Source organism: Macaca thibetana, chromosome 13 (assembly GCF_024542745.1).
Source record: "Macaca thibetana thibetana isolate TM-01 chromosome 13, ASM2454274v1, whole genome shotgun sequence".
NCBI classification, from domain to species: domain Eukaryota; kingdom Metazoa; phylum Chordata; class Mammalia; order Primates; family Cercopithecidae; genus Macaca; species Macaca thibetana.
In genome coordinates, this window is record NC_065590.1 from 95,388,183 (window position 1) to 95,400,904 (window position 12,722).

A 12,722-nucleotide genomic window follows, 5' to 3' on the forward strand; every position below is an offset into this window, starting at 1 on the left:
CAACCTCAAATTCTAAATTCAACCCAGTTCAAATGTGAAGCCAAATTAGAGAATAAGACATGCAAGGATTCAAAGTATATCTCCACACACCTGTAATCCCAGTACTTTGGGAGGCAGAGGCAGGCAGATCACTTGAAATCAGGAGTTCGAGACCAGCCTGCCCAACATGGTGAAACCCTGTCTCTACCAAAAATACAAAAAATTAGCTGGGCATGGTGGTGGGCGCCTGTAATCCCAGCTACTCGGGAGGCTAAGGCATGTGAATCACTTGAACTCAAGGGGCGGAGTTTGCAGTGAGCTGAGATTGCTCCACTGCACTCCAGCCTGGGCAACAAAGCAAGACTCCACCTGAAATACATACATACATACATACATATATATATATTCTGACCCCCTTTTCCTGGGAGGTTACCTGGAAATGTACTCCAGCTTTTGCTTATTGTAAAAGAGTAAACTAAGAAAGACGAAAACAGCGATTGGGTAACAGTAGCTCCAGTGAGGGCCTCCCAAGCTGCAGCTCTGTGGGAGGACTTAGGAGCAAGCGGAAGAGAGAGCTCTCCTGGAGAGAGGTCCTGGGAAAATAGGGTTACCTACACAGGGAGCTGACGGTCTAGGGAAACTAGAGAGTGTGGAGTGTGATAAAGGCACTAAAAGCAAGGAAGCAATGAAAAGAATTAGAAACTACTGAAAGAGAGCAACTTCTTGTAGAGGTAGAATAATGCTTAAGAACAAGGTCTCTGAACCTCTGTGGGTTTGAATTCTAACCCTGCCACTTTCTAGCTGTGTGACCTTGAGCAAATGACTCAGCCTCTCTGTGCTCAGTTTGTCAGCTCTCAAGCAGAAATCATAATGGGACCAACTTAGAAGGCCGTTGTGAGGAATAAATGAGTTAATATTTCTAATGCTCTTAGAAGAAAAGAACCTGTCACCTGATTTATGGTATGTAAAGTTTGCTAAATAAATTTTTAAAAAAATTCTAAAAGCCGTATGAAAAATATGGTCATCCAAATAGAAGGAATAGATCCCAATGATAACAAGGTAATAGGCTTAAAAATAAAGAATGCGATGGTTTCCACGTGATCGGCTAATGTCAGAGTTTAAGGACATTGTCTGTTTGGAGGGTGCGGGGGATGGGCAGGGAGTAGTATTTTTCCTAACAATAAAAAAGAGAGGCGGCCGGGCGCGGTGGCTCAAGCCTGTAATCCCAGCACTTTGGGAGGCCGAGATGGGCGGATCACGAGTTCAGAAGATCGAGACCATCCTGGCTAACACGGTGAAACCCCGTCTCCATTAAAAAATACAAAAAACTAGCCGGGCGAGGTGGCGGGCGCCTGTAGTCCCAGCTACTCGGGAGGCTGAGGCAAGAGAATGGCGTAAACCCAGGAGGCGGAGCTTGCAGTGAGCTGAGATCCGGCCACTGCACTCCAGCCTGGGCGACAGAGCGAGACTCCGTCTCAAAAAAAAAAAAAAAAAAAAAAAAGAGCGAGGCAAACATAACCTCCAGGAAAAACACTCCCCATACCTCTCCCCACCAAGAAAACTCTTTACAAGTAAGGCAGTATCTGAACGCAGAACAAATTAAAATATGATGAGATTATGCATAAATGCTAGAGTGTGAGAAAGGAGATCATTGGCATATGATGCTCTGTAGAATCAGCCAGACCCTCCTCTATCAGGCGTGAATCCACAGGGCAGTGTGCAAAGACGCGTCAATCAACTGGGTAGGAACAGGAGACTGTGGCCTTCATTGTGAGCCAGTATTTCCCAGTTGATTCTATAGGACCAGTCACATAAATCGCTTCGATCACATTTTTCAAAAATAAATCTAAATCTAGACAAAGTTTCACTTCCTCCCCCGACAAAATGTGCTCCCTCCAAGAAAACCCAAATTTAGGTCCAGTCCTTTCCCAAACCTAAAGACAAGAAATAAAAGCAATAATCAAACTACGGTTTCCAGTAAGTGGGCCAGGATAAGCTAGAATTCTGGGAATTGCTGTTCTTATTAGAAATGTCACAATCAAAGTACACATCAGCCAAGAGGGAGGCACGACATAAATGGTGTTGCTGTTTCTGGTGTAACAAATTGTCCCAGCGTTCCAGGCCTTCTGCTGTCTTTACTCTTGTTTGGGGATGGAGCGGGGCAGGGGCGTTGGTGTGTGTGTGTTTCTTTGGGTTTCTGTATTCCACAGCTACATTCTTCAAACCAAGAGCTCGACCTCCGAGAAAAACTTTCCCTCCAACATGCCTCCAGTCAATGGAGAATGAATCGCTGGCTCCTCTGCACTCACAAGTCTACGGGCAACTCTGTCATAGCACCTGTCGCATGGCACTGCCATTATGATCCTGCTATCCCCTCCCCTGCTTGGTGAACTCCAGAAGGAAAAGACTAACCATAACACACTCATCACTGTGTCCCCAGTGCCTAGTGCAGTGGCACAGTCACTAGTAGGGAGGGAGAGAGAGGGACGGTGTCAGGGAGAGGCACAGAGAGAGAGAGGAGAGTGGGAGAGAGAGGGTGAATGACAGGGAGAGGGACAGTGGGAGGAGAGAGAGACTTTGAGTCTTATTTTCTCCCCTGTTGCCCTTCCTCCTCATTTTTGGTTTTCTCATTACTAAACATTCGTGGAATTTAGGAACCTACCTTCTACGGATAGCAGGACATAACAATGATCAATGATCGATGCCGGGATAGAAGGAGAGGTGTGAGTTGGAAGCCTGCCTGATGCCCCAGCCACCTCCCCATGCCATGCGGCCTCCAGTGTGAGTCCGTGCTCCAGACCATGCATCAAACTGCCAGCTGGTCACCTGCCTTGGGAAGTTCCATGGGCAGTTCACACTCAGCCAGGCTAACAGTGGACCCCGAACTGCTTTCCTGCCTCCAGGCCCACCCCTATGGCTGTACTCTCACAGGGCTGCAGATCTGGAAGGTTTGCCTGCTTGGGGCCTTTCAATCCGCCTGCCCCGGCCCCTCACATACCATTATCTGTAGGATAAAGTTCAAGGTCCTCAGAAAAGCAGACGAGGCCTCCTCTCATCAGTGCCCATCCTCCTCCTCCATTTTCATCCCCTCTTCCAATCACATCCCCCAGATCTCAAAGACACTGTACTGTTTCTTACCTCTGTGCTTGGTCAACTGGTGCGGCTCTTTCAATACGCTGCAGAACACTCACCTTCTCTTAGAAGCATTTTTCTGAAATTACTTCTGAACCCCCCACCCACGCAAGCTGTTACAAGCCCTACTTCTTCCCTCCCATGAGGCCTGTGGTGAACAGCAAGCTTAGGATTCAATGAAATCCTGCTGTAAGCATGTGGAATGCAACTCAGAGAAGTCAGGTAACTTGCTCAATGTCACACATGCTGTAAGTAGTAGAGCCATGACCCAGATTTTGCACTCCTGATCCAACACCCCTACCATGGATGGTGGCGGCTTTCGGTAATTTCACCCTTGAAGCAGGAGCCTCCTGCTTGGTGCCTCCCGTCCTGAGCTCCCTGTGTTGCTGGGAGCCCAGCTCTGTGCAGAGTGGGGATGGAGGCCAGCGGATTGCCTTTCCTTACCTGCCTCTCGTGTGTCCTGCACGTCGGGCCAGAAGCTGGGCTGGAAACCTGGTAGCCATGGGCTCCTGCCCCACAGTCTGGAGATTGGGACTGAACCACGGGAAGCTGCCCGAGGCCACCTCCATGACTATGGGGTCTGCACTCCCACCCACAGGTGAAGGGGGTCACTCACTTCGATTTCCTGCACCTTCTCACAGACCGAGGCTTTTCTCCCTCCAGATATAACTGCCACTAACTGCTCTCTCCTCAGGATTCCTGGCCTCCATTTGGCCCCAGTCCCTGCCAATCCCCTTGGAGACAAAATTTCTGCTCCTCACAGAGTGCCCAGGCCAGGCCTTCCTCGCAGCCTTCTTTATCCACATCACTGACGCCTCTGGATTCATCTCAACAACGAACCTCTCACTCTGCCTGCGGCTGCGCTGAGCCTCGGGTGTCCTCTGCGAATCCTTGGTGACTCTCTGTTTCAGCGTCCCTTTCTAACTGTGGGCTCCTCAAGGGTGGAGACTAAGTGTTACTTTTGTTCCGTAGCCACAAGGCTTGGGCCAGGCCACAGTAGGGACACTAAGCATTCCGGTGTCATCGCTTCTACCCTGCACCATTCCACAGCCCCTCTGGAGCCTCCCTACCCACACATGCTGCCTCCGCCTCTTCCCCACAGTGGAAGCATCCCAGGGGTAAGATCTGTGGGCCTGCAGCAAATTACATGATGCCCCTGAAGCTTCAGCTATAGCTCCAGGGCAGGGTGAAGGCCCGAGGAGAAAGGCACAGGAGAGGGAGTTTGGGACCACCTCTGGGAGTGCCGGGAGTGGGGTGTAAACAAAATATCTTCCTACCCAAACAGTAGAGGCTCAGAGAGTTTGAGGGGTGAGGGTAATGATGGCCTTTGGGCTGTGGAACATGGGGTCTAGGAAGGGCCAGAACAACAGCCTCGGGGGCAGACAGAGAGCAAAGCATGAAAAACAATCCCAGAGATGCTGAAGGGGCTGGGCCAACGCCTGGGAACCAGGTGCAAGGCAAAGAGGCTGCGGTGGGAGGAAGAGGCAGAATCTGGGTAAGCGTTGAGGGGCTCGGGCGTGGGGCAAGGGCTCTCATTAGACGTGTGCAACTGCATTTGCGGTAACGACCATCCGGTAAGGGCAACCAATGACATGAGTGTGAATGCAGACCTCTTCCTCTTGACACTGGGGAGCCACTGAAAGTTTTTTAATCAGGGAGGTGACAAAATCCTATCTCTGCCTGGAGGAGGATTCATCTCAGGAAGAAGAGATTAGGAAACAGCCAAAATGTTCGCAGCTCCGTGGGGAGCTAATCAAGCATCCAGAAAGTGCTGCGGGCAATCTCTGAAAGCATCAACGGAAAGGAATAGCCCTGTTTTGGAGACTGCAGATATCCACGGCAACAAACCGCAGCTGGACATGGAGTATTTTCTCTAATCTTAAAATGTAAAAGCGTAATGAGGACATTCTATCACAACGGCACTCACATTAATGTTTGAAGACCATACATTTCGAATCCACCCAGGGTCTCTCATTATTGGAATCTGAAAAACAAAAACATTAGAAATTAATTAATAGAAATGTTCTGGAATTAGGTGGTGGTAATGGTTGCATAACTCTGCCAACATACTAAAAACTCACTGAACTCTACACTTCAACATGGTGAATTCAGTGGTATGTAAGCTATATGTCAATTTAAAAAAATAAATTAGTAAGAAGAATGTGTGGCTGGGTGCAGTGGCTCACGCCTGTAATCCCAGCACTTTGGGAGGCCAAGGCAGGCAGATCACCTGAGGTCAGGAGTTTGAGACCAGCCTGGCCAACATGGTGAAATCCTGTCTCTACTAAAAATACAAAAATTAGCTGGGCATGGTGGTGGGCAGCTATAATCCCAGCTATTCAGGAGGCTGAGGAAGGAGAATCACTTGTGAGCCGAGATCATGCCACTTCACTCCAGCCTGAGCAAAAGAGTGAAAATCCATCTCAAATACACAAACAAAAAAGAATGTGGTGTCTTTTCTTTGAGCACATTCAACTATGTTGTGTCAATTACATAGGGTACGTTATGAGGTTGGAAATGCCCTGTCTCTCTTACTCTTTCACTCTTTCTTCATCTTCACTTCCTCCCCAAAGCACGTGGATCCCATTGATAAAGGTATAAGGAGGTCAGGCGGCATGAAAAAATGATGGAATTGGAAGTCAGAAGACATGACTCAAGTGCTGCCTCTGCTGTTTCTTAGCCACAGGACTTGTTTTCTCACCTGTAAAATGTAGGTAACAACAACCCCTGCCCTGCCGAGCGATGGGAGTTATTGTGAGCATTAAGTGAGTTCATTCAGGCAAAAAGGCAAAGCCCAATTCAGGTACTAGCTATTAGGACTGTTGGCATGGCGTTATCCTAGCAGGTAGGACATGTGCAGTACCCCTTTCTCACAAGTGTCCCAGTTAGAACTGCACAAATGGCACACAGAGTAGGCCCAGCCTTCCTGAGGGATGTATTGTCCTAGGCCTAAAATTATACTTAAATTATACTGAAAAACATGTGTGCTCTGAGTTCAACTGCCAATAGCCCAGAATAAACAGCTCCAGAAGCCCCTAACCCTCTTCCCCTGTCCTGTCCCTCCTTGGCCCTGCACCCCACCTCATATTCATCTGACCCACTTAACTTTTCCAGCACATATTTGTTGACTGACTGTTAGTTAATGGTGTTGCTTTACATCATGACAGAGAATAGCTCTAGGGGTCATGTACTTTGCTAGGTACTGGGAACACAGCAACAAATGAGATGCAAATCTTGTCCATAAGTCACTCATAAGCTAGTGGAGGGCAGGAAGACGAGAAAGCACAGAGGAGGAAGTTAAGCGTCTGCCCATGGGTAATGCAGGGAAGGTTCCGTGCCTTCTGAAGAGGGGACAGTTGAACTGCCTCTGCAGGGTGAGTGGGAACTCTGGGAGAGGAGAGGACAAGAAAGGCTGCTCCAAGCAGAGCAGAGAGCATGTTCAAAGAAACAAAGTCATCGCACATGTGTTGGGAACAGCAAGGTGCCCCTCGTGACTCCAGAGTAGTTGCGCACATGCAGGAGGCATGAGGGGGTGCCGGGGGGACCACGGGGCAAGCAGGCAGGGGAGAGTGAGACCGGCACGGCAAGGGCCTCACATGCCCCCAGGAGGACCTCTGGCCTTGTGCTCTAAGCCAGCCAGTTTCATTTTTTTAAGAATGCCCTCCTCAGACAACAACTCTTGCTGGAGCCCATTATGTAATTAGAAAAAAGGGCAATGGCTATGGTCAAATGGGGAAGGGGCCTGGAGTCTTGGTTACAGAAACCTTGAGGCTCTCAGAGCAGTGTGAGAGCAGTCACTGTGCACCACTGGGGACTACAGAGGAAGGGAGGGATGATCAGATCTGTGTCTTACAAGGACCACGCTGACCTCCGAATGGGGGGTGCATTCGAGGCAGAGAAGTGAACTTGAAGGTTATTCTAGCAAAGGATGGCTGGGATATGGACAAAGGTGACGATGGTGGGACAAAGAGGAAGACGAGCTCTGAACACATCCACATGGTAGAATCACCAGGAAATGATATGCAACTTGGATTGGGGGATTGAAGTACAGGGAACTTTCAAGGATGCCTGAAGTTTCTAGTCTGGGTGACTAGGTAGATGATTCTCTCTCTCACTAAATTAGGAAAGCAAGAGGGATGAATTTAGGGAGGAATAGTCTCCTGGAACCACATCCAAAATAAAAAGGATAGATTTTCCTTTAAGACAGAACCTGGGAAAGAAGGCAGATGTGTGTTATAGGATTCTATCCAATCTGGATCCTTGCTGGGGAAGCAGGGGTAAGGCCGTTGATTTCTTTATCTATATGTTGCTTAATATGGAAGCTAATGAAGTCCTCATTTCAACAGAGCAATGCATTTGAAACACTTCTTGGAATCCAGTTGCTGCTTCTATTTCAGCTCCTCTGGAATATTTCAGCATGCCACAAAAAGTCATGCAACTTGGGTACAGATGTTCTGGACCATCCAACTCAAATTCTTCAGGGGCCACCAACACAGTCACACGGGCACCAGAATTCTCTGCCTACAATAGTTGGATTGATTTCACACTCACGAGGTAGGCTAGGAAAGCTGCCAGCAGTTTAAATTCACAGTGTTTGGATTTGGCACCAATTCAAATGAAGTTTTAAATCAAACACAAGATATATTCTTGCACTGCCAGAGGAGCAATATCTCTGACCCTCAAGAGTCTGGTTTGAATTCAGAGATTAAATATAAACACAAGAGCACCAAAAATGGTGACCCAGTATATTTCAACAATAATTTCTTTCACAGCTAAGAAGAAAATAGGCTCATTCTGCCCACAACTATTTGTCTGTTGTAATTCGAAATTCCAATATAAAATGTGAAGCTCAGCCATTTGGATTCTGGCATCAAGCAGTTGGCAGTCATGGTGGAAGCCAAAAATGAACCTGGCTTTTAACTCCAGTTTTTCTACTAGGAGCTGTGTGGCCTTGGGCAATAAATTACCTTTCTAAGCCTCAATATTCTCATTTGTAAAGAAAGGTTAACAATAAAATACTTACCTTAACTGATGTGAGAAGCAAAAGATAGAATACTGTGAAAATAGTAACGTACCATACAGATGTCAGTGGCTACTCCTGGATGATTGTCATGAAGTGGAAGATTCAAGGTCAGAAATAGGTGAGTATCTTCCGAGCAGCTGGTTTGCTTCTACCTTGCTTATATCATGAGCTGCATGATTGTTCAGATCCTTGTTCAGTGCATTGGCTACCAGAGCCACATTCCTGTTTTCAGTGTGATCAGACTCCAGGAAACGCATGCTTGTGTTAGCCTCCTTCTCAACTCTATTGTTTGTCTTGATTTCTTTCTTCCTTTTATTTCTCATTTAACATAGATTTATGTAACTGCTATGGATTGAATATTTGTGTCCCCACCCATACCCTTGCCACCATAAATTCATATAATGAAGTTCTAATCCCCAAGGCGATGGTATTTGGAGGTATGGCCTTGCAGAAGGTGGGGGGTTATTAGGTGATGAAGATAGAGCCTTCATAAATTAGATTACTCCCCTTACAAAAAGAGACAGGAGAAAGATAATCTCACTCTGCTATGTGAAGATACAGCAAGAAGGCAGCTGTTTGCAAACCCTGAAAGAGAGCCCTCACCAGAACCTGACCATGCTGGCACCTGATCTTGGTCTTCTAGCCTCCAGAACTATGAGAGATCAATTTGAGTTATTTAAGTCACCCAGTTTATGATATTTTTCTTATAATAGCCCAATCTGGCTACAACAGAAATCCTGTTGTGTTTTGAACCATTTTTTGTCTATGGATATATACAGCAAAGGATAGACAGGTGATAGATTAGATAGATAGATAGATAGATAGATAGATGTGATAAATAGAAAAAATGGAAAAAGGCTTAGAGAATGAACACAGTAAATGTAGATAGATGAGCAAAAGGAAGATGGACACTTTCCTGCCTTCTTTCTCTGGGTTATGTTGTTTGCTTGCTCCCTTGACCATGCCAATTATTACTGTGTAAAAAGTACTTGAAATAGAACCTCCAAGACTGGTGTTAGTCAGAGCCTCTGCCACTTCAGAGTAGAATCATACTGACCATTGTGTTACCCTCTCTGAGTTTCAGTTTTCTCTCCTAAAGAACTTACATGATACTACCTACCTCATGTAAGTTCTGCTATGAGAGTCAGATGGGAAATGTACTTGAAAGTAACCAGCTCATGGTAGATACTCAATGAAGCTGAAATTGAATTCCAATCACAGCCTCATTCAGATTAAGACCCAGGTCACAGTTCCTTGTAATCTTCATGTGGCTGGGCTCACTGCTACAGTTCTTGCCATGATTTGCTGGAAGTCACATATCTGGAGCCTACGTCCAAATTCACATTCAGATCTGTGGGACTCCAAAGCTCTTGCTGCTGTTTCATTGATGGTGCAATATTTAAACAGCAGACATCTCACAAACACAGAAGGAAAAGAGAGAGAGAATTCACAGAGAGTAATGTTTCCAGATTATCAGGCCCAAAGTGCAGGCTGCTCCCAGTTTACAAATGGGGTGTCCAACATTCATTTGTAAATTTTTGTAAAAGCAGGGTAACATTTTCATGTAGAAACAGTACTACCAAAGTCAGCTTTTCCAGGACAAGAAAGGCAGAGAAAACTATAGCATAACTGAAGAAACAATGGCAGCATATAACTCAGGACCTAAAGGCATTATTGTTGGTTTATACAGTCTGCTTTCATGGGAAAACCCAATCACAGTCCAATGGAGAATTCCAGGAATGTGTGGGAACGGTCAAAAATGTAAGAGAAGAACCCTGGCCTGGAAATCAGGCCATCCAGGCTTTAGCGCTGGTGTCGCTAACTTGTTGCAAGGCATTGACAAGGTATCGCCCTTCTCTGGGTCTCAGTTTTTCCATCTAACAGACGCTCGAGTTACACTCAGTGATTTCTGAGGGCTTTTCATCTCCAAAATTCTGCATCTATATGCCTACACCCTCCTACATCATGATTCCAACAACGATACCCCCTTTCTTTTGTAGCCTGGTACCCTCTGTTGAGATAAAGGAAGAAGATAAAGGAAGGTTTGCTCTGAGTAGGGGAGAGATGGGGTGAAAGGGATGACGTTATATGTATGAGGACTCCTCCTGGGACAGTTCTGGCAAATCTGATGAGATAACCACTTGTGGTCTCCAGCATGGGTTTTGGAGTCAAACTGTCTAGAATGATCTAGGGTAGAATGCTGGCTTCACCACTTACCATCTGTGTGGTCTCGAGCAATTCATTTAATATTCCTGAGCCTGGCCGGGCGCGGTGGCTCAAGCCTGTAATCCCAGCACTTTGGGAGGCCGAGGCGGGTGGATCACAAGGTCAGGAGATCGAGACCATCCTGGCTGACACGGTGAAACCCCGTCTCTACTAAAAAATACAAAAAACTAGCCGGGCGAGGTGGCGGGCGCCTGTAGTCCCAGCTACTGGGGAGGCTGAGGCAGGAGAATTGCGTGAACCCGGGAGGCGGAGCCTGCAGTGAGCTGAGATCCGGCCACTGCACTCCAGCCTGGGCGGCAGAGCGAGACTCCGTCTCAAAAAAAAAAAAAAAAAAAAAAAAATATTCCTGAGCCTCCATTTCCCCTCTATAAAAGGGGAATAACAATGACAACAATAATAGTAGTAGCTTTGTCATAGGGACTTTGTGAGGATTAAAGGAGATACTTAATGTCAAGTGCTCAATATATATTCGTTATCATCATCGTCATTATCATCACCACCATTATCATCATCGCCTTCCCTTCCTCCCATTGAGAGGTGCATAAACTGGGTTCTAACTGTAACCCTGGCCTGCTGGGTGACTTTGGCAAGTTTTTTTCCCTCTTTAGGTCAGCTTTCCTATTTATCAATGCCTAAATTATATCAAAGCAAGGGTACCTAACTGGCCAAGTGCAACACAACTGGTCTCCATCTCTAGTGCCTTCTGCTCCACTAAGCACATCACACCACGTCGTTCCCAGCTGAAAACTTTTCATGGCTCCCTATTGCCCGGGAGTTAAGGCCCAGCTCTGGCATGCATGGTCCTGCACGATCCACTCCTGCCTGCCCCCTTGCCTCACCTCCTCTCCCATGCCTCATTCTCCACTCCAGGGACATGCACACTGTTCCCATCTCAATGACTAGGTTCTCCTGGTTCCTCCCAGTCAAAGGTTGACCCTCCACCCAAATCTGTCCTTGGAGCCATTTCCATTACTCAAAAACCGGCTCTCCATGGGGCCTTCTCAGAGTTCCCCCTTGGCAAATAATCGTCCTCCTCTGTGCTGACTCAGCATTCCAAAGAGAAGGCCACAGTGCAGTAGGCAAAAAGTGAAACTGATGAGAGTCAAGCTGCTGGATTCCAGCTGTTGGGGAGCCGACAGTGAAGGGTAATGCCCACTCCCTGGGTGGCTGAAGGCAAGTCACTGCTCCTCTTAGGGCCTAGTTTCCTTCTCTGTCCTGTTAGTTAGGAGAGATGACCTCCAAGGGTCTAGGTGAAGGTTGCTGCCCCACTGCCTGACACAGCCGGTCTTGGATGCCAATCTGATGCCAAACTGTGATCATTACTCAGGGTCTTTCTCAGTGAGGCCCAATTCAGTTCACTTCCCCAGGATCTTCTCACATGAAACTCTTGAAGTCCAGCCAGCTTCTCTAAGGGGCCTACTCAGTCATAATTAGCGGAGACCACTCACTCATCATTGAAACATGTCAGAAGAGTCATTTGAAGGAAGTAATCATGCCTGGGTCAATGGTAGGATCCATCCCAGCAGGCAGGTGAGCACCCGGGGTGCTTATAAGAAACAGCAGCGCTTGATTGGCAAGGGCTCTGGCCACTCCCTTTCTCCCTTCCCAAGCCACATCCAGTCACAAGCAAATCCTGCAGCTCCACCTCCAGTGGGGGACCCCAACCACTTCTCCCATGCATGCACCACCACCCAGTCCCAGCCACACTGCTTTCTCCCGTGGCTCCAGCAATGGCCTCACAGTCAGTCTGTTTCTTCTCCTCACCAGCTCTGCTCCTCACAGCAGCCAGAGGAACCTTCTGGAATGTTAGATCACGCCACTCCTCAGCTCAAACCCCCCCTTCCCATGCTCCCCAGTCTGCTCAGTAAATTCCAGGGCCCTACAGTGGCCTCAGGGGGTCTGGCCAGGGTTCCAGACTCACCTCCTGCCACCTCTTCATCATCCATGGTAGCTTCTTCTACCTTAGGGACTGTGCATGAGCTGTTCCTCTGCCTGGCAGAGCCTCCCTAAGCCTCCTTCTCTCACTTCATGCTGGTCTCTGCTCCAATGACCCCTCCTGGAAGGGAATTCCTTGGTCCATCTGATCATCCCCGACCTCCTCACCCTGCTGTCTTTTTCTTCTTAGCACTTTATCAGTATCTGATGTTAGATACTTATTCTTTATTTGTTTTCCGTTTTTCCTACTAAAATGTAGGACCTTCCTTTCTCTCCTACTATACCCCCAGCACCTATGATAATGCCTCACGTGTAACAGGCTCTCGCCTAAGAGGTGCTGTATGGCTAATCGCTACAAAGGTTATGTTTAGTCAGTACCCCTGCTCTTTCACCAAAGCTATTTCCACTTTTTAATGACAGTCATAAA

General features: G+C 47.4%; 1 protein-coding gene across 4 annotated transcripts in view; it reads right to left on the reverse strand.

Annotated features, from left to right (window-relative positions):
• LPIN1 (lipin 1) overlaps positions 1 to 12,722 on the reverse strand; it is a 143,029-nt gene that overhangs the window by 101,085 nt on the left and 29,222 nt on the right. For 3 of the 4 annotated variants that reach the window (XM_050753896.1, XM_050753893.1, XM_050753891.1), the window contains exon 2: positions 5,039 to 5,095. The exons of the other annotated variant lie outside the window; for it this stretch is intronic. In XM_050753896.1, coding sequence (XP_050609853.1) covers positions 5,039 to 5,095 — 57 coding nt within the window. The remainder of the gene's footprint in view (positions 1 to 5,038; positions 5,096 to 12,722) is intronic. 4 annotated transcript variants of the gene reach the window in all.